The 19,295-nt window shown below is 54.9% G+C and overlaps 1 protein-coding gene across 1 annotated transcript; it reads left to right on the forward strand.

Annotated features, from left to right (window-relative positions):
- The first annotated feature begins 1,780 nt into the window (after positions 1-1,780).
- Colgalt1 (collagen beta(1-O)galactosyltransferase 1) lies at positions 1,781-18,594 on the forward strand. Its single transcript, XM_059244759.1, has 12 exons — positions 1,781-2,016; positions 2,857-2,967; positions 3,589-3,706; positions 12,384-12,518; positions 12,892-13,096; positions 14,320-14,439; positions 15,079-15,155; positions 15,234-15,340; positions 16,155-16,287; positions 17,030-17,157; positions 17,406-17,612; positions 17,768-18,594. The coding sequence occupies exons 1-12, from the start codon at positions 1,781-1,783 to the stop codon at positions 18,033-18,035; spliced, it is 1,845 nt and encodes a 614-aa protein (XP_059100742.1). The 3' UTR covers positions 18,036-18,594.
- The last annotated feature ends 701 nt before the right edge of the window (positions 18,595-19,295 follow it).

Here is a 19,295-nt window from a genome sequence, read left to right on the forward strand (position 1 = left end):
AATAAGTCTAGATATGCTGTAACCAGAGCTGGCCTCAAGCTCCCAGTGGTCCTCCTGCCTCAGCTTCCCAGATGTTGGGATTTTAGGTGTGTAACCCCATGCCTGGAGAAAAGTTAATTGTTTTGTGTGTTTGTTTAGTTTAAATGGAGTCTTATGTAGCCCAGGCTTCCCTGGACCTGTCTGTGCAACTGAGGATGCCTTGACCAGAGGGCGACAGCTTGGCCATCAGTGGCTGAGTTACTCTTTAGAAATGATGTTAACATGATTAGTGAGAATATTCCTCATTAGGATGTGAGAAAGAAAAAAAAAACTTGCAAGAACTGGGCAGTGGTGCACGCCTTTAATCCCAGCACTCCGGAGGCAGAGGCAGAAGGATCTCTGTGAGTTCTAGGCCAGCCTGGTCTACAGAGTGAGTTCCAGGACAGCCAGGGCTACACAGAGAAACCCTGTCTTGAAAAACAAACAAACAAACAAAAAACCTGTAAGGGTTTCTATGGAAATATGGGTCGTGTCTCCAGATAACCAATTCAACAAACAGGACCTTGGGTTCTGGCTCCAACCTCACGCCCTGTGGAAGTCTCTGAAGTCACTCATTTTACAGAATGCCATGGAGGGAGGGGGCTGGACTTGGAGGTATCTGGTTGATCCCAGGACCTTCCAATTCAGCAGCTCCTGGGGGAGGCTAGGGACCAGAGTAGCCTGTCACCCCAAAACACAGGAGGCTGACACAGAAGGGTCACTGTGACTTTATAGTAAGCGTGGGCCTGTTTCAAAAACCAGAAAAAATGGGCTGGTGAGATGGTTCACCTGGTAAAGGCACTAAGCCTGAGGCCCTTTGTTTCTTCTCTTGGACTCACATGGTGGAAGGAATGAAAAGACCCCCCACACACACACAGACACACACACGCACACAGACACACACGTACACACTGTCCTGACTTCCACATCCCCTCCCCAACACACAAATAAATAAAATTAAAAGGGACAAAATACATTTAGGGAGCTGGAGATGTCATCAGTTAAGACCACTCGTTGCTCTTCCAGAGGGCCAGAGTTCGATTCCCAGAGCCACATGGTGGTTCACACCAGCTGTACCTCCAGTTCTAGCCGATCTGACGCCGATTCTGACCTCCATGCATGCACACGGTGTACAGACAACATGGGCAAAACACTCGTACACAGAAGATGAGAAAATAAATAAAAGGTTGGGGGAACACACAAGCCGCGGCACTCTTACGGAGGTCAGAGGGCAACAGTTTTGGGGTGGGTTGGCTCCTTCCAGAACTCAGGGCGCCAGGCAGAAAGCGCTTTTACCCACTGAGCCATTTCGCTGGCCCCTTAATATGATATTCAGAAGCAACAAACAAATGAAAATAACCATGTCGCAACCGAGGAAACTGAGGCTGACATGGTCCGAACTAGACGCCTCTGTACAGAAGCACAGAGTCAGTTTAGAGGGCTCATGACAGGCGACACTTCCAGGGCGCGGTCACGGGACGGCTCTGCGCCTTTAAGGTGCGAGCTGGGGGCGGGGCTCCGGAACCATCCTGCACGTGACGTCATGCGAGGGGGACGGGGCGGTCGGCGGGAAAGCAGGGTTAACTTTTAAAGGAGCGGCCTTGTCGCTTCCCCTCCCGACGACTCACAGTACGGCCGGAGCGCCCCTTCCCTTTAAGGAGCGCGTCGAGGGAGGGACTTGGATAGCCCCGCCCCCAGACCCCTTTAAGAAGCGGCCCTGGTCCGCCGGCAGAAAAGCGGCTTAAAGGCGACGCGTGGCGCGATGGCGGCGTTCCCCGGCGGGTTCCGCGCCCTGCGGTTGCTGCCGCTGCTGCTGCTGCCGCTGCTGCCGGGCGGCGCGGACGGCTACTTCCCCGAGGAGCGCTGGAGCCCCGAGTCCCCGCTGCAGGCGCCGCGCGTGCTCATCGCGCTGCTGGCGCGGAACGCGGCGCCCGCGCTGCCGGCCACGCTGGGCGCCCTGGAGCGGCTGCGCCACCCACGGGAGCGCACGGCGTTGTGGTGAGCTGCGGACCTGGGCAGCGTGCGCGGGGCCTCGGCTGTGCCCTCGGGGGATTAGGCTGTGCACCCGGGGGACCCGATTTTGTACCCGAGGGACGCGATTATGCACTTGGCGGACTCGGCTCTGCCCTGCCGAGACTCTTGTTTATGCACCCGAGGGACTTGGTTTTCTACCTGGGGACTTGGCTTATGCACCCAGGGAGCTCGGCTTTGTACCCGAAGTACCGGGTTTCGTCCCCATTGCAGCTTGGGACCCGGAGTTACTGCCCCCTTCCGACAGATTCTGAGCTGCTGCCAGCCCTCTCTTTGAGCTGCGACCCTATAGGACCCCAGACTCCCTCAGAACGGGCCAGGCTGTTGCTTCCAGACCCTTCCAGCGCACTGTGCAAGGCCAGCAGCTTCCAGATCAGGCGCCCCAAGCTCGGGCCGGCATTCCACGCTAAGATAAAGTCAATGAACTTAACAGGTTTCCAGCCCCAGTCAGACCCCTGTGTGACCTGAGAATGAAGGAAGGGACCTGAAGGCTGTGGGGAGAAATGGACTCTTCACACAAAGAGACCCTAGCCTGGGAACTTGACATCCTGACTCAGTTTCCTTTTACATAGTTTTTCTTTGTGACAGGGCCTCACAGCAATGAGCTTTCCAAATTAGCAGGCTTCATTCATCTGTGTGTCAGTGAGCTGTGCTGGGCAATAGGCACTGAGCCCGAGGGTGCTTATCCAGGGCTTTGTAGCTGGTGAGGACCGAGCCAGCATGGAGAAGCCCCCAGTGCCATCCTGTTGTTGTGTCTTGCCTTTGTTTCCCCAACTGCTCTGACCCACCCTCCCCTCGTGTTCACAGGGTGGCCACCGATCATAACTCTGACAACACTTCGGCCATACTTCGAGAGTGGCTGGTGGCTGTGAAGGGTTTGTACCACTCTGTGGAGTGGCGACCTGCCGAGGAACCTAGGTGAGCCTCCAGTCCTCACTGGGGTACCCAAGCTAAGAGCCAGCACGCACGCCCTACCCCCACCCTGGGCGTCACCAGCGGGTTGCGATCCTCCGGCAGACCTTTGTCCCCAATGTCCTTCACTCCATTGTCCAGCCTTGGACACAAACCTGCCACACCCCCGTGGCGGAATTCCTTTGTGTCTGGTGGTCACTTGCTTGTGTTCCTGCCTCCGAGTGTTGCCAGCCTCCTCTCCTCTAACTCCGTGATGAGCCTGTCTCACTGTAGTCCAGGCTGGCCTGGGACTTGCCATCCTCCTGCCTCAGTCTCCTGAGTGCTGGAATCACAGATGTCCACCCCCACACAGCAGCCTGTGGGTTTGTATCCAGTCATCTTCGTGGGCTCTCCTGTTCCTTTTGTGCCCAGAGGCACCTCGATGGCCTCAGGATCTCCCTCGCCGTGCAGAGCTTTCCTTGGTCCCCAGCTTGCCAGCAGCCTCTGTGGCTCTGGGCCCCTGCACCTGCCTCTGCTTGGAGGCCTTCAGATCCGCTGCAGCCTTTTCCTCTGTGGAGGCTTCTGTGATCCCCTCCCAGGTGTGGCGGGGTGCCCCACAACCCCTACATCACAGCTACTCTCCCACAGCGCCTACCCGGATGAAGAGGGCCCCAAACACTGGTCTGACTCCCGCTACGAGCATGTCATGAAGTTGCGCCAAGCGGCACTGAAGTCGGCTAGGGACATGTGGGCTGATTATATCATGGTGAGTTCTGAGTGGGAGAGCTGGGCTGTCCAGACGGAGATTTAGGAACCATGAGTAACCACACTGGGCTGCACAGAAAACCTTGTCTCAAAAAAAAGAGGGGAGGGTGCTGTGCTAGTCCAGTGGGTACTGAGGCCTGGGTGGGCACTGAGGCCTGGGTGGGCACTGAGGCCTGGGGCCTCACACCAGGGCCCAAAAAAGGACAAGTAGCTTTAGATCCCCTTGGAGTTGGATACTACATTGCATTTTTTTGTTTTTTTGTTTTTTGAGACAGGGTTTCTCTGTGTAGCTCTGCGCCTTTCCTGGAACTCACTTGGTAGCCCAGGCTGGCCTCGAACTCACAGAGATCCGCCTGGCTCTGCCTCCCGAGTGCTGGGATTAAAGGCGTGCACCACCACCGCCCGGCTTACTACATTGCATTTTTTAAAATACATGTTTTAAAATAAGATTATTTGTGTATAAGGGGCAGGCGAGGTCAGACTCCAGGAGTGGGCCTCTCTTCCACCCTGGGGTCCTGGGATTGACTTTTTTTGGCTCGCTGTGGAGCACCAAGGGACCCCAGCTAGAGCCGTGAAAGTGCCAAGCAGCGGCCGAGGCCTGACTTCCTCTTCCCTGACTTCCTGTAAGGAGGCAGCTTCTGGGGCTGGAGAGCTCAGTGGGTAAGAGCACTGGGCGCCCTTGTAGAGGACCCAGGACCAAGGGCCCAGGACCGGCTCACAAGCAGCTAACCTCAGGTCCTGAGGAATCTGATGCCCCCTTCTGGCCTGTGCGGGCACTGCACTCACATGCTTGTGGGTGGGGGTGGGGTTTGAACTATTTATTTATTTATTTATTTGTTTTGAGACAAAGTTTCCCTGTGTGGCCCTGGGAGCTCTGGAACTCACTCTGTAGACCAGGCTATCCTAGAACTCACGGAAATCCACCTGCCTCTGCCTCCTGAAGGCTGGGATTAAAGGTGTACGCCACTATGCTCAGCTAGATTAATTTGTTTTTATTTTGTGCTCATGGGTGTTTTGTCTACATGTCTGTACAGCACATGTGTCCTGGTACCTGTAGAGGTCAGTAGAGGGTGTCACATCCCCCAGAACTGGAGTTGCAGACGGTTGTGAGCTGCCATGTAGGTGCTGGGAACTGAACCTGGGTCCTCCGTAAGAGCAGCCAGTGCTATAACCGCTGAGCCATCTCTTTGGTCCCCAGTGAAGTGTGTGTGTGTGTGTGTGTGTGTGTAGCATCAGGCTGAGTGTCCATGGCTCTCTGGCCCCTGTCCTGACAGTCGGTGGACTCAGGCACGTGGCTGGATCTGGCTTGCGGCCCCGAGAGTTCCTGCGGTTGGATTCCAGTGTCTTGTCTGTTCTGTTTGCTGATTGGTTGATTGCTTGCTGTAAATCCTTGCTGTGTCGTTTACACTAGCCTGCAACCAGTGGTCCTCCTGCCTCAGCCGCCCAGGTGCTGAGGTAACCGGCTTGAGCTCCCTCACTGTAACCGAGTTGCTTTTCCTTGTGTAGTTGCTGAGGTGAACCCAGGTCTCGGGGTCTCGCGTGTGCTGGGCAGAGCTGGATTCTGCACCCAAGAGCAGCACTGTCCTCATGCCTCTGCAGGGAACCTGTTTTCACAGGTTCAGCAGAGGGGGAGGTCGGAGCTACTGTGAGCTTGGCTGTGTTTGACGCCCCCAGTCCCAGGCTCACACCCCAGGAGGGACTCAGTCGGGATATACAAGAGGCAGGGCCCAGCCATGCGGACATGATTTTGTTTTGTGTTCTTGACGATGTTTATTTATTTATTTGTGGGTTGTCACATGTTGTCCTAACCTCGGGAGGCCGGAAGACGACTTTGGGGAGTCTGTTGTCTCCCCCATGAACTCAGATGACCAGGCTTGGATGGAGGGCCGCCGATGGCCTCATCCCGGATGCCCGGATCTAGGAGGCCTGTGGGGAAGGCAGGTGACTTCAGCTTGGAGAGGACAAAGAGACTCTGGAAGGAGGAAGGTGGACCCAGCTCCCATTTTACAGAAGTGAAAGTAGATGCTGGAGGTGGAAGAGAAATAGTATGGACCTGGGACGTTTCAGAGGTGAATGAAAAAAAAAAATAAAAAGGAAAGGAACGGACATGGCTGTTCCCGGGTGTGGTGGAGGAGAAAGTTTATTGTAGATAAAAGGAGAGCATGGGTCGAGGCGGGGCCATGTGGGAGAGTCCAGAGTGGACATGACCAGACTGAGCTGGGTAGAGGATGGGTTATACCAGCCATCCTCTGTAACAGGTGGGGACTGAGGGATGCTGGGAGAACCTGGCAGCCAGGTCCACTTTGAAATGTTAAATAGGCACCTCAGCTACGTTGATAATGAATGAATAATAAGGGGCAGAGTAATGTCTATGACTGCTTCCTGTTGGCATCGTAGTTGGGGACCCAAAAAAGCTGGAATGTTGGCCAAGTCAGGAAGAGCAGACTGCTTCCCTCGCTGTCCAGGCTCAGCAGGACCTTCTGGGGAGAGGGACGTGAAGGCAGCAGTCTTTAATTGGAAATCTGCTGGAACAGAAGTAAAGTGAAGGCGTTTACGGGGAGGTTATTTTCTTAGGTGTACGTTTCATACTTTTAAGCCCATGGTCCTGGTAGCCGAGGGAAGGGAGTCAGGGAGAGAGAGAGATCCCAGCCTCAGGCTGTTGGCTGACAATACTTACCTGGAGTCCATTTGACCTGTGAGAGGTGGCCCAAGTTGATTCCCTGAAGCTTTCAATAATTTTTAAGTTTATAAAAAGAGATAAGTTTTAGACACACTAGCATTCCCACTATTTGTAATTTGTACAAAAATCCACATTGTAGCCGGGCGGTGGTGGCGCACGCCTTTAATCCCAGCACTCGGGAGGCAGAGCCAGGCGGATCTCTGTGAGTTCGAGGCCAGCCTGGACTACCAAGTGAGTTCCAGGAGAGGCGCAAAGCTACACAGAGAAACCCTGTCTCGAAAAAAAAAAAAAAAAATCCACATTGTAGAAAAGGCAGTAGACCCCTTTGAGTCACAGTAAAAGCTTGGGAACCCAAAAGTGATTTTGGTTAAAAGCATGAGCATGCTTTCCTCTAGATTAGACGGATGCTTTTAGCACAGTGAGGAGCACTTCAGAGTCTGTAATCTGGAGTTTGAGGGCCGTGTATACCTGACTAGTTGCTTTATAGGCTTAGCTTTGAAACATTCCACTTTCCACCCATTAGGTTTAACTTTAAAAAAATAACAAGTTTTGAAATGAAGCTCTTCTAGAATCAAAATAAAACTTTTAAATCATAGATACAGTCCGTAGAGACTGGCGACTTTTTATCAAACATATATTGGTACTTGTGTAAATTTTCTAGCAGCTAGGTGTTGAAGAGTCAGCAAAGACGTAAGTGGTCACACATACATCCTAAGTCAGCTATTCCTAGTAGACAAGTTTTATCACCACACAAAAATTCATGCCAATCCAAAATATTTTAGAGAACTCTTGTTTTCTTAGTTTAAAAGGAGAGACAGTGATACACTAAGGGTTTGGAAGGACTGAGAAGTTTTATAATTGCTGCTTTATGCCCCGTGGTCACCTTAAGTTGGGGAAGTCACATGGCACATACCCGTTAACCTTACTTAGTAAAGATGGCTGCCGGCCATGTGGCTGCTTACAACCTGAAGGCCATCAGCCAAGGTGGTGGAGGGCCACATGGTTGCTATTTAGGAACTCTGCTTTCCTAAACAAGAGTTGAATCTAAGTTACACATGCAGTATAGTCTAGATAAGAGTTGAATCACATATGTAGATGTTGTAGCAAATTAAGATTCCCACATCATACAGGTTTTAACTGTAGCCTTTTGCTATAAGTTTTTTTTTTTTTTTTTTTTTTTTTATATGTGGGTTTTTTTGGTTTAAGTTTTTTAAGATTTACTCATTTTTATTTTATTTGCATTGCTGTTTTGCCTGAATGTATGTCTGTGTGTTCCAGATTCCCTGGAACTGGAGTTACAGACTGTGTGTGTGCCATGTGGGTGCTGGGAATTGAACCCAGGTCCTCTGGAAGAGCAGCTAGTACTCTTAACCGCTGAGCTATCTCTTCAGCCCTGCTATAAGTTTTAAGCTAAATTTTGTTACAGATTCTGTAACCACACTCAGTGAACTTACGAATCAATCCTGAGATAAAGGGTGTTTACACAATAATCTTAAAAGATTTGAGAGCAGAGCACAGAGAAATCATAGAGGCAAAGATTTAAGAGATAAGAGACTTGGGGATCATTTGCTTGGGCGCTGGCAGAAGTTGTTACAATCTGCGGGAATTTGGAACTCGATTGTGCCACCTCAGGAAGACAGCAAAGCTTTAAGAAAATCTCTGAGTCCAATGAGCAGGGGAGGAAGGGGCTAAGAGACAGAACGGTGTAGCCGCGTAGCGTAGCGTAGCGTAGCGTGAGGGGCAAGCAGGAACTCCACCCGAGGGAGGGATCCAATGTCCCTGAAGCCATGAGGGCATAGAGAGGCTGCAGGACTTAGCAGGCAGCACCTGGGGAGGCAAGGAAACTCGCAATGTACCGGCCTCGGAGGGCACCAGGGACGACAGAGCAGGTAGCTGGAGGGGGAAGGGGCCAAGGAAAGGTGGAAGGCCCCAGAGCACGTAGGCAGCGCCTAGGGACGGGGAAGAAGTCCAGGAAGAAGCTGAGGAGCCACAGTTTCAATCTGGGGCGTCCCCAAGCAGACTGAGAGATTTGTCCGAGAGAAATGTCCCAAGTCACAGAGGAGAGGCGTCCTTTCCATATGAGGGGGCCTGGTAAGGCCAGAGGAAGCTTCCTGACACACCCGTGTGGCTTTCGTAGTAGACGAAGCAGGGGGCTCCGTGGACGGGGAGAGACAAGTGGTTAGAGCCGCAGAGGACACAGCGGCCGGAGAAGTGCAAGTGTCTTAGAAATGCACACGTGCGCACGGTGGGGTCCCCGAGGCCATAGCAGGGAGATTGCCCACAGGGTGATCGCCCCGAGAGGGCGCAGCCGGGAGGGAGGAGCTTACTGAGTAGGGAGATGGAGGAAGGGAGGAAGCCAGCAGAAGCAAATGGCGGGTCCACAGCGTAGGAGAGTCAGAGCAGCAGCCGATCAGAGCGGCCCAGTCCTTGCAGAGGGAACTCATTCAGGCTACTCCCGAGTTTCAGCCCTAGATGAACGGGGAAAAAAAAAAAAAAGACATTAAAAAGGAAGGACGTGACAGCTCCTAGGAATGGTGGAGGAGGAGGGTTATGGTAGATAAAAGGGAGAGCGTCGGCGGAGAGGGACATCTGAGAGTCCAGAGTGGACATGACCTGACTGAGCTGGGGAGAGTTGGGGGCCAGGTGCTGTAGCCAGGAGGCCAAAGGTAGGAAAGGGGCAGGTAACCAAAATGTCTGGATTATGCAGGGACGAGCCCCTGGGGAGGGGCAGCCCAGCCCCGGGGCTGGAGAGTTCAGGGTAGAGGGCGGGTGATGTCCGCCGTACCCCTGTAACAGACAGGGACTGAGGGATGCTGGGAGAACTGCGTGGCCAGGTCCAGCTTTGATGTGTTAAGTAGGCTCCTCAGCTGCCTGTCCCTGGTTTGAGCTTCCAGAAGCTCCTGGAACCTTGTGGAGCCTCCAGAACAGACACCATGTCCCTTTCCTGCTTTTGGCTTCTGTGGTTTGAGGTTGGCTCTTCTGACAGTCGTCCTCCGCCAGCCTGGATGTCACTGTGACAGTTTACTCAAAGAAGCTTTTTATAGAAAGTTACAGTTTTTGGTGCTAGGGGACTTTGGAGCACAGCACTGGACTGTGAAATTCTTCTCTGGCTGCGGGTCCGGTCACTCCAGGATGAATTTCAGGTTTAGCCGAACAGCAGGAAAACCAGCTTCTGGGGAATTGACTACCCTTGGCTCCACAGAACCCATTTTTACTGTTATGCGACTTACACCTTAGTGAGTCAGTTTCCGAGAAGCAAAACCTCTTCTCTAGAGTTGTTTGAAGGAACCATCTCCCCAGGCGATTCTCAGTCAGGAGACCTCTTGGTTTTCCAAGTCCTCTCATAACTAAGTTTTGCAAAGGCTCTGTACCTTCAGGAAGAACTCCGAGAAGAGACAGACAAAAGGGAGCGATCACAAAGGCAGTGCCCGGCCAGGCGCTCACACTCGGTGTTCAAGCCGGCTGCAGGGCTCTGCGGGACCTCTGGTTACAGCTGGTGCTTTCTTTTTTTTCTTTTTTAATTTTATTTTACGTTCATTGGTGTGAGGGTGTCGGACCCCCTGGAACTGGAGTACAGACAGTTGTGAGCTGCCATGTGGGTGCTGGGAATTGAATCTCGGTCTTCTGGAAGACCAGCCAGTGCTCTTAACCACGAAGCCACCTCTCCATCCCTAATTTTTTTGTTTGTTTGTTTTATTTTTGTTTTGTTTTTTGAGACAGGGTTCTCTGTGCAGCTTTGTGCCTTTCCTGGAACTCACTCTTTAGAACCAGGCTGGCCTTGAACTCACAGAGATCAGCCTGGCTCTGCCTCCTGAGTGCTGGGATTAAAGGCGTGCGCCACCACTGCCCGGCTAGCCCTAATTTTTTCAAATGTAGCTTTTCATTATGTAGCCCTGACTGTCCTGGAACTCTCTCTATAGACCAGGCTGGCTTCAAACTCACAGACCCACCAGCCTCTGCCTCTGAGTACTGGGATGCCAGGCATGCACCATCACACCAGGCTTGCTATTTATTTATGGTTTCTGAGACACGGTTTTCTCTGTAGCCCTGGCTATCCTGGACACCCTCTGTAGACCAGGCTGGCCTCGAAGTCAGAGACCCAAGTGTGCCGTTGCACCTGGTTAAGGCCCGCTGTTGCGGGACCTCTTCCTACGGAGCTGTGTGTGTGTGTGTGTGTGTTGTGTGTGTGTGTGTGTGTGGTGTTGGGGCAGTGAAGCCCAGCTGCCTGCCATGAGGTCACTTTGTGGCTATGTGGTTTAACTGAGCTGCAGTTTACCTAACACCGAGTTAACCTTGCAGTGTGCGCAGTTCTCCGATTTTGGCCATCACTTTGTACAACAATCATCTTTTATTTCAGAGCCTTCCACCCCCGAAGGTGCCCTCTGCCCTCCCTCCCCGGCCCGGTCTGATCTGCTTCCCTCCCTGACTGACATTCCTTGAACCACACGCTGTGTGGCCTGTGTGTCTGGAAACTCAGCCTCAACCACTTCATAGCGTGTAGGGGGCTTTCTTTGTACCGCCAGCTCCCTGCCAATGACATGGAGACTTAGAATTAATTATGAAAGCTGGGCCTATAGCTTAGGCTTGTTCCCAGCTAGCTCTTCTAACTTAAATTAGCCCGTTTATATTAATCTATGTTCTGCCACATGGCTCGTTACCTCTCCTCAATACCGTACATCTGACTTCCTCCGCTTCTGACTGGCAAATCTCCACCTCAGATTCTTTCCCAGAGTTCCTATCTGCCTGGAAGTCCCGCCTATCCTTTCCTGCCTAGCTATTGGCTGTTCAGCTCTTTATTAAACCAAACAGAAGATGCTTTAGGCAGGTGAGAAAGAACAGACACATCTTCACACAGTGTACAAAAAGATCATCCTAACATCAGCGAGAATTTGTGTGTCTTTTTGGTGGCCGAGTAATATTCCAAATTGTAGCCTCCATACAAATGCCTCTGCTCAGGGGCATTTGTGTATTTCACTTTTTGGTTCCTGTGATGGGTGCCATGTTTGAACCCTTCCATTCTTTGGGGTTCATTTCCTAGGATGGAAAGTTAGACTTGTCTTTCTCTAACTTTTGGGGGTGTTGCCAGGCTTGCCCTGGCTCACATAATATCCAGTGTTTGCAGGGACTAGGTAGGACTGGCAGTTGATACCAAAGCTCCCCAGGGGCAGCCACATCCCCATCTGGGGACACCCCAGGGAACCATGGAGCCTGGTTCACGGAGGTGCAGGTGGCAGCTGATCACATGTTCTAAAAAGTTGCACAGAGTGAATAGAAGGTGGGTCAGTGTCCAGAACATAGAAAAAGGTCAGTCCCTGGTCAGGTCAGGCTGTGGCTAAAATGGGGGCTGGGCTTGGGATATTGGTGTACGCGTAATGAACTGTGGGGCTGCCCCGCCATTACAGCTCACCGTGGTGGGTGGGCCCCGGCCTGGCTGCCAGCCACGACCCCAGCCCTAATGGTCAGGGTTTTATTTTTAAATAATAAAAAAAATTATTATTTCTTTGTGTGTTACTCCGAGTCAGTCTCTCTGAAGCCGGAACCCACTGGTCCAGCTCCTGTTTCCAATCCCCAGTGCTGAGATCCCTGCATACAAGTCACAGCTTTCTCCACAGGGGCTGGGTGTGCAGCCCGGGCACCTTATGCCTGTGCACCAATCACTTTACCACGCTGAGCCACACCCAGCCTCACAACCCAGTTATTTTTATTATCGTTTTTTAATGTGTATAAATGAATGGTTTGCCTGCATGTATGTCTGTACCACATACCTGCCTGGTGCCCAGGGCCAGAAGAGGGCGTCAGATCCCCTGGAACTGGATAGTCCTGAGTCACCTTTGGGTGCTGGGAACCAAACCCGGGTCCTCTGCAAGAGCAGCCGGTGCTCTTTACTGCTGAGCCGTCTCTGCAGCCCCACAGAGGTGCTGAGGGGACCAAGGACTCCATGGGATGTCCATACCTCCAGCTGGGCCTGGTCATGCTCACAGCAGGTGACCTTTTGCAGTTTGTGGACAGTGATAACTTGATCACCAACCCTGACACTCTGAGTCTTCTCATCGCTGAGAACAAGACGGTGGTGGCCCCGATGCTGGACTCCCGCGCAGCGTACTCCAACTTCTGGTGTGGGATGACTTCCCAGGTAGGTGGGGGCCGGGACAGACAGACACCATCAGGGTGGGGTCTGCAGGTGTCCCCAACCCCTTCATTACTGAGGTGGGAGCAAGAGCAGAGAGAGACTGGCCCAAATTCACGTGGTGACCGCAAGGGAGTGGCTGTTCCAGGAGGGACCTTCAGGCGTGGCTCGATCCAGGTGTTCCAACAGACTGGGGCAACTGGGGATGGACTCCGGCGGACCCAGCCATGTCCACTATGATCCGGAGATCACAGTAGGGAGCTGCTGGAGGCCACATGGCTCTTGGGGGTGCCTGCTGTAGCTGGATGCAGGAATCAAGGTGTGCACCTCACTGTGGGCTCCAGCACCCCCTGACTACCACCCCCAATTCCCACCGCAGGGCTACTACAAACGCACCCCTGCCTACATCCCCATCCGAAAGCGGGACCGCAGAGGCTGCTTTGCGGTTCCCATGGTGCACTCCACCTTTCTCATCGACCTGCGTAAGACCGCATCCAGGAGCCTGGCCTTCTACCCACCGCACCCCGACTACACCTGGTCTTTTGATGACATCATCGTCTTTGCCTTCTCCTGCAAGCAGGCAGGTGAGTGAGGCTGGGCACCCGGTGGCTGGGTGGGTTCAAACTGCACGGGTCCAAGAACAGAAGTGCAGAGTGCAGATGCCCTGGTCACGGCTGTGTTCAGGGAGGTCCCGCTGCAGCCCTGGGGCCCAGTGTCTCTGCAGCATGGCTGCCTGGACCGGCCTCAACCCCCAGCTCCTTCAGACTCGTTGACCATCAGGTGTGAGGCTGAGTCAGGAGGATGGTAAATTCGTGGCACACACAGTGAGGTCCCGTACCAAACAACAAAAATAGACCTGCATGGTTGCTGTCTTCATCTTCTCCCAGGTGTGTGTGTGCGTGTGCGTGTGTGTGTGTGTGTGTGTGTGTGTGTGCGTGCGCTCGTTGGTGGGTGTGTGGATCGGGGCCTCCCTCCTCAGTCTGCACTGCGTTCACTTGCGTGTGAACACCACAGCTCACACGTGGAGGTCGGAGGTCAACCTGCAGGCGTCAGTTCTCTTCACTGTGGGTCCTGGGGATGGAGTGCAGATCTTTAGACGTGGCGCACACCTTTAATCCCAGCACTCAGAGGCGGAGGCAGGCAGATCTCTGAGTTCGAGGCCAGCCTGGGCTACAGAGCGAGATCCAGGACAGCCAGGGCTACACAGAGAAACCCTGTCTCGGAAAACCTAGAGAGAGAGAGAGAGGGAGGGAGAATCTGCTCTCGTGTGGGTACCCCCTGGACCGTGGCACCCTGGCTGCTGAGAGCTGATCCCATTTTGTTTTTGAACACTCACAAATCAAAATCAGCTGTTACGTTTTTGAAGACTGACCAAAATCTGAAATGAAAAGTAGTAACGTTTCGGCTTCAGTTGAGGGTCCCGCGGCCCAGGCAGGTCTGCCGCTCACCGTTGCGCTGCCTCCATCCCGAGCGCGGGGCGGCGTGCCCACACTGCCCTCCCTCCGTCCCGAGCGCGGGGCGGCGTGCCCACACTGCCCTCCCTCCGTCCCGAGCGCGGGGCGGCGTGCCCACACTGCCCTCCCTCCGTCCCGAGCGCGGGGCGGCGTGCCCACACTGCCTTCCCTCCGTCCCGAGCACGGGGGCGGCGTGCCCACACTGCCCTCCCTCTGTCCCGAGCGCGGGGCGGCGTGCCCACACTGCCCTCCCTCCGTCCCGAGCACGGGGGCGGCGTGCCCACACTGCCTTCCCTCCGTCCCGAGCGCGGGGCGGCGTGCCCACACTGCCCTCCCTCTTGTCCCGCTCCCAGAGGTGCAGATGTACCTGTGCAACAAGGAGGTGTACGGCTTCCTGCCCGTACCGCTGCGGGCGCACAGCAGCCTGCAGGACGAGGCGGAGAGCTTCATGCACGTGCAGCTCGAGGTCATGGGTGAGTCTCGCATGCACCCCACGAACAGAAGGGGAGCTGCTGAGTGACAGTCCTGTTCATGGGGTGGGACTCAGGAGTCTGAGGCCGAGGGATGGATCGCAGGCCAGCCTGGGCTACAGCGCGAAACCCCAGCTGAAAGACTAAAGTCAGGAGGGTCGGTACACCCACGCAGCATTTAGGGGGACACAGTTGGGGTGACAGCAGCCAGTGGGAGCCTCACTGCATTTCTGCAAAGCTTCTGAGCGTGTGACTGAGGAGAGCCGGGGCTGGATGGTCCAAATCATCACACATAATTCTGCAGTACATATTGAGCACCTGCTGTATACCAAGCTCTGTGCTGGGCACTGGGAGTACAGTGTGAGTGGACAGACCCCACATTCCTTCCAAGATGTTAGAGGTGGAGTTAAGAGAGCAAGGACAGTCCCCTGAGTCCAAGGCGGACACTGGGGGCCGGAAGAGGATCCTGACCAGTCGGGCCCGGCGGTTGCCCCCGGGTGTCATAGCTGAGGTCTCATTTGCTCTGGGCAGGAGGGTGGGCCACTTGGGAGCTGGTGCCAACAGCTGAGACGGGAGCGTAGCCCAGTCGTACCGGGAGCGCGACCCCAGCGACCCCAGCGACCCCTGCTTCCTTCCCCTCAGTGAAGCATCCTCCAGTGCGGCTGTCGCGGTTCATCTCAGCACCCAGCAAGACTGCGGACAAGATGGGCTTTGACGAGGTGGGCCGGGCCTTCCCTCCCCACCCGGGAGGGGGAGGCGGACGTCTGACCTGGGGCTCACTGAGGCTTTGGCCACAGGTCTTCATGATCAACCTGAAGCGGAGGCGAGACCGGCGAGAACGCATGCTGCGGGCCCTGCAGGAGCAGGAGATCGACTGCCGGCTGGTGGAGGCTGTGGATGGCAAGTATGTCACGTGTGCATGTGTGTGTGTGTGTGTGTGTATGTGCGTGCGTGTGTGTGTGTGTGCATGTGTGCACATGTGTGTATCTGTGTGCGCGTGTGTATATGTGCGTGCATGTGTGTGTATGTGTGCATGTGTGTGCATGTGCGTGCATGTGTGCGCGTGTGTGTGCATGTGTGCGCGTGTGTGTATGTGTGCATGTGTGTGTGCATGTGCGTGCATGTGTGCGCGTGTGTGTGCATGTGTGCGCGTGTGTGTACCTGTGTGCGTATGCATGTGCGTGCATGTGTGTGCATGTGTGTGCTTGTACATACGGAGATATGGAGGGGATGGAGCCAACTCTGGCAGATCCTCAGACAGGCTGCCAAGTGGGGTGGGGTGGGTGGTGGACTCAGACCCAGCCGGGTGGGGGCATTCACAGGCGGCAGAGGTTGGTCAGTAGACAGAGCTGCTTCTGCAGAACCTCTTACCTCACCCCTCCCTCCCCATCCTCCTCCTCCCTCCTCCCCATCCTCCTCCCCATCCTCCCATCCTTCTCCCTATGCCTCTTTCCTCCTCCTCCTCCCCCTCCTCCTCACCTGTTCTCCCTCCTCCTCTCCCTCCTCCCCATCCTCCTCCCCATCCTCCCATCCTTCTCCCTATGCCTCTTTCCTCCTCCTCCTCCTCTCCCTCCTCCCTCCTCCCCATCCTCCTCCCCATCCTCCCATCCTTCTCCCTATGCCTCTTTCCTCCTCCTCCTCCTCTCCCTCCTCCCCATCCCCCTTGCTTTTTTCCCACCCTTGCCTTCCCTACTGTCCTCCTCCCCCTGGACCCGCAGAGCCATGAACACCAGCCAGGTGGAGGCCCTGGGCATCCAGATGCTGCCTGGCTATCGGGACCCCTACCATGGGCGACCGCTCACCAAGGGAGAGCTGGGCTGCTTCCTCAGTCACTACAACATCTGGAAGGAGGTGGGTATCACGGTGAGGCGCCTGGCCTGCAGCCCTCAGTCTCCTCAGAGGCCCAGGGAGGGACTGTGGCCCCCATGCTGCCGCCTGCATACCGCAGCAGGACCTGTGGCTGCCCCATGAACTCTTCACGGTGGGGTGGCCACTTGCGTTGCTCAGGTGCAGAAGACGGGCTGGGCGTGGTGGGGGCTGCAGGTGAGGCCTGGGGCTGTGATCCCCCAGCGAGACCTCTGCACTCCAGCCTGACTCCGCTGCCTGTTTATGTAGACGTGATGGCCTCTGGTGTTAGTATTGCAGGGCCATGTGTTAGGGAACAGCAGATAATGATGTGCCGCGATGTCACGTGAGAACCAAACTTGGGACCTGCAAATTGGAAGCTGGATGGGTCGGGTGTTGACCCCAGATGATGAGGTACAGGAAAAGGGGCGCCTGGCTGCCCAAAGTAACGGGTGCTTACGTGGGCCACCCTTCTTTCCTGAAGTTCCTCATGGGCAGTCTGTTAGCTCCACTGGATGACAGTGAAGCCTCCTAGACCAAGAGGAAGGGTGAGAGGACCTGCTTGTTGTTCCCAAGAGGAAAGCTTCTTGATGTCACAGGCAAAGGTCCTGGGGCAGGACGAGCCCCGGCAAGTGGGAGAAGAGAGACGTGGTGGGCAAACAGCTAGTTGTGGAAGGTCGGGATGCACATTTCCTCCTAACCAGCAGCTCGGGCTGGGTCTGTGACTCGGCGGGCCGCCCTCCTTCAGGTGGTCGACCGGGGACTAGAGAAATCACTCGTGTTTGAGGACGATCTGCGTTTCGAGATCTTCTTCAAGAGACGTCTGATGAACCTCATGCGGGATGTGGAGCGCGAGGGCCTAGACTGGGACCTCATGTGAGTTGGGGGTTGGTGGAGCGGGTGGAGAAGGGACATCAGCCTGTGGTACCGGCCTGGGGATTGCCAGGGCTCAGAGGCACAGCCTGGCGCTTAGGGACAGAGCCTGCAGGATATCAGAGCTCTGCTCTCTGTTGGATTGACTTGGGTCCCGCCCAATTTCCCTGTGCCCAGTCCTGTTCCTGAAGTCTGGGGAGCATTCTCTGGGAGGTGGGGACGTGTAACAAGTCTGCGATTCTTCACCTCAGCTACGTGGGCCGGAAGCGCATGCAGGTTGAGCACCCTGAAAAGGCTGTGCCTCGCGTGAGGAACCTGGTGGAGGCTGATTACTCCTACTGGACGCTGGCCTATGTGATCTCCCTGCAAGGAGCTCGTAAACTGGTTGGTGCCGAACCCCTGACCAAAATGCTACCTGTTGACGAGTTCCTGCCTGTCATGTTTGACAAGCACCCAGTGTAAGTTGTCTGTGAGGGAGTGTGTAGGGGGGTTGGTGGCAGACGGTGGACTTTGAGTCCCGGAAGATCAGGGCAGGGGACTGCTGGGCTCGGGCTGGGGGCAGTGGGATGAGTCCTCGTGGACTTGAAGGCTGTGTGTCTCCTGCCTCCCCTAGGTCAGAGTATAAGACCCATTTCTCTCCCCGCAACCTGCGCGCCTTCTCCGTGGAGCCGCTCCTCATCTATCCTACACACTACACGGGGGACGACGGCTATGTGAGTGACACCGAGACCTCGGTCGTATGGAATAACGAGCAGGTTAAGACTGACTGGGACCGAGCCAAGTCCCAGAAGATGCGTGAACAGCAGGCGCTGAGCCGCGAGGCCAAGAACTCGGATGTGCTCCAGTCCCCGCTGGACAGTGCTGCTCATGAGGAGCTCTGAAGCAGCTGGCAAAAAGCCACAGCGACCGCCGGGGCCTTCACGCACTTGCCCGGACTCCAGGCCACCTAGGCAGACCGCCGCGGGCTCTGTAGCAGGTGGTTTCCATGTGTTCTTGCTCGGCCGCTACTTGCACATCGGCAGCATTAATGGAGTGCTTACTGTATGCCTGGGAACAGGGCTGGGCACTGGGAGACTGGGCAGGAACAAGCCTATTCCGCCGTGTCCACCGTGAAGGAAGGTTTCCTAGAGTGTGGAAGAGGAGTAATGATTCTCCTGTCAGCGATGGAGTTGGTCATCAGGCATTTATTGATCAACCTGAGTCAGATATTAGGGACACATACTCATTTTTAAATCTGTTGGAGTCTTTATTGAGGGCATACTATGTATTGGGCACCATTCTTAGCTCTGGGAATACTGAAATAAGAAAAAATTCAACATGCCAAGCACCTGCTAATGCCAGGTCTTGGGCAGCACTGAGTTGAGTACCTACTGTGTGCCACTCAGCAGGGGATAGAGGTCCCCAGTGGTGCTCATCCCTTTAGTGGGCAGGATCAGCTTACAGTAGTCAGCATTGTTTCCCCCCTTGTGCCGGGCTGCATGTTGAGTGCAGGGATGGAGAGTGGACAAGATTAGTTTCTTCACGTAACAAGCATTTATTGAGCACCTACTGTGTGCCAGGCCTCGAGGACTCCCAGCTGGGTTGAGGAATAGCTGCCCTTCAACCTGTCCGTGGAGGACGGCATCTCCCACTTGTCCAGAGGGAGGTTGCTCTCCTCACACTTGACTGCTGGGTTTCAGGGTACTCGTGGCCTTACAAGCCCCCCCAGAGGGGGCGTCCTGGGAGCTGGGGCTCCCTTGCCCATCCCCGGCTTCCATAGCTTTTCCCTGCTCTTGTGTCTCAGGTGCCTGCTCTTGTGATTTGGGGCCTTGAAGTGGCCCAGCTGCGTTGGGGTGTTCCTCTTGGCCTTGGCAGTGTTCCCCACAGGGCCAGGGGGTTGCGGTGCCTTCAAAGCCAAATCGAATGTCAGTGGGCACCAGGTTTGGCTTGCCTGCTCAGATCTTGGTAACTTGCTCACATTCATATTAAAAACTCCTGGTTGGTTTTCACCGAAGCCTGTGGTCTTGCTGCCCTGAGTCCCTGGCCCTGCCAGTCAAGATTTGGGGGGACAGCGGGCCTTGGAGGCGTGTGTTGTACAGACTACTGGGCACTTAAGGTATGGGTCAGGATGTATTGGGAATCCCATGCCCCCCCCCCCATAA

This window comes from Peromyscus eremicus, chromosome 17, assembly GCF_949786415.1.
Source record: "Peromyscus eremicus chromosome 17, PerEre_H2_v1, whole genome shotgun sequence".
NCBI classification, from domain to species: Eukaryota; Metazoa; Chordata; class Mammalia; order Rodentia; family Cricetidae; genus Peromyscus; species Peromyscus eremicus.

What these genes read in the sequence shown, in the direction of transcription:
- Colgalt1 (XM_059244759.1), top strand. Translation starts at nt 1,781, where the DNA reads ATGGCGGCGTTCCCCGGCGGGTTCCGCGCCCTGCGGTTGCTGCCGCTG. An exon ending in CGACCTGCCGAGGAACCTAG is followed by an intron (nt 2,968 to 3,588) that starts GTGAGCCTCCAG and finishes ACTCTCCCACAG; the next exon opens with CGCCTACCCGGATGAAGAGG. An exon ending in ACAAGATGGGCTTTGACGAG is followed by an intron (nt 15,156 to 15,233) that starts GTGGGCCGGGCC and finishes CTTTGGCCACAG; the next exon opens with GTCTTCATGATCAACCTGAA.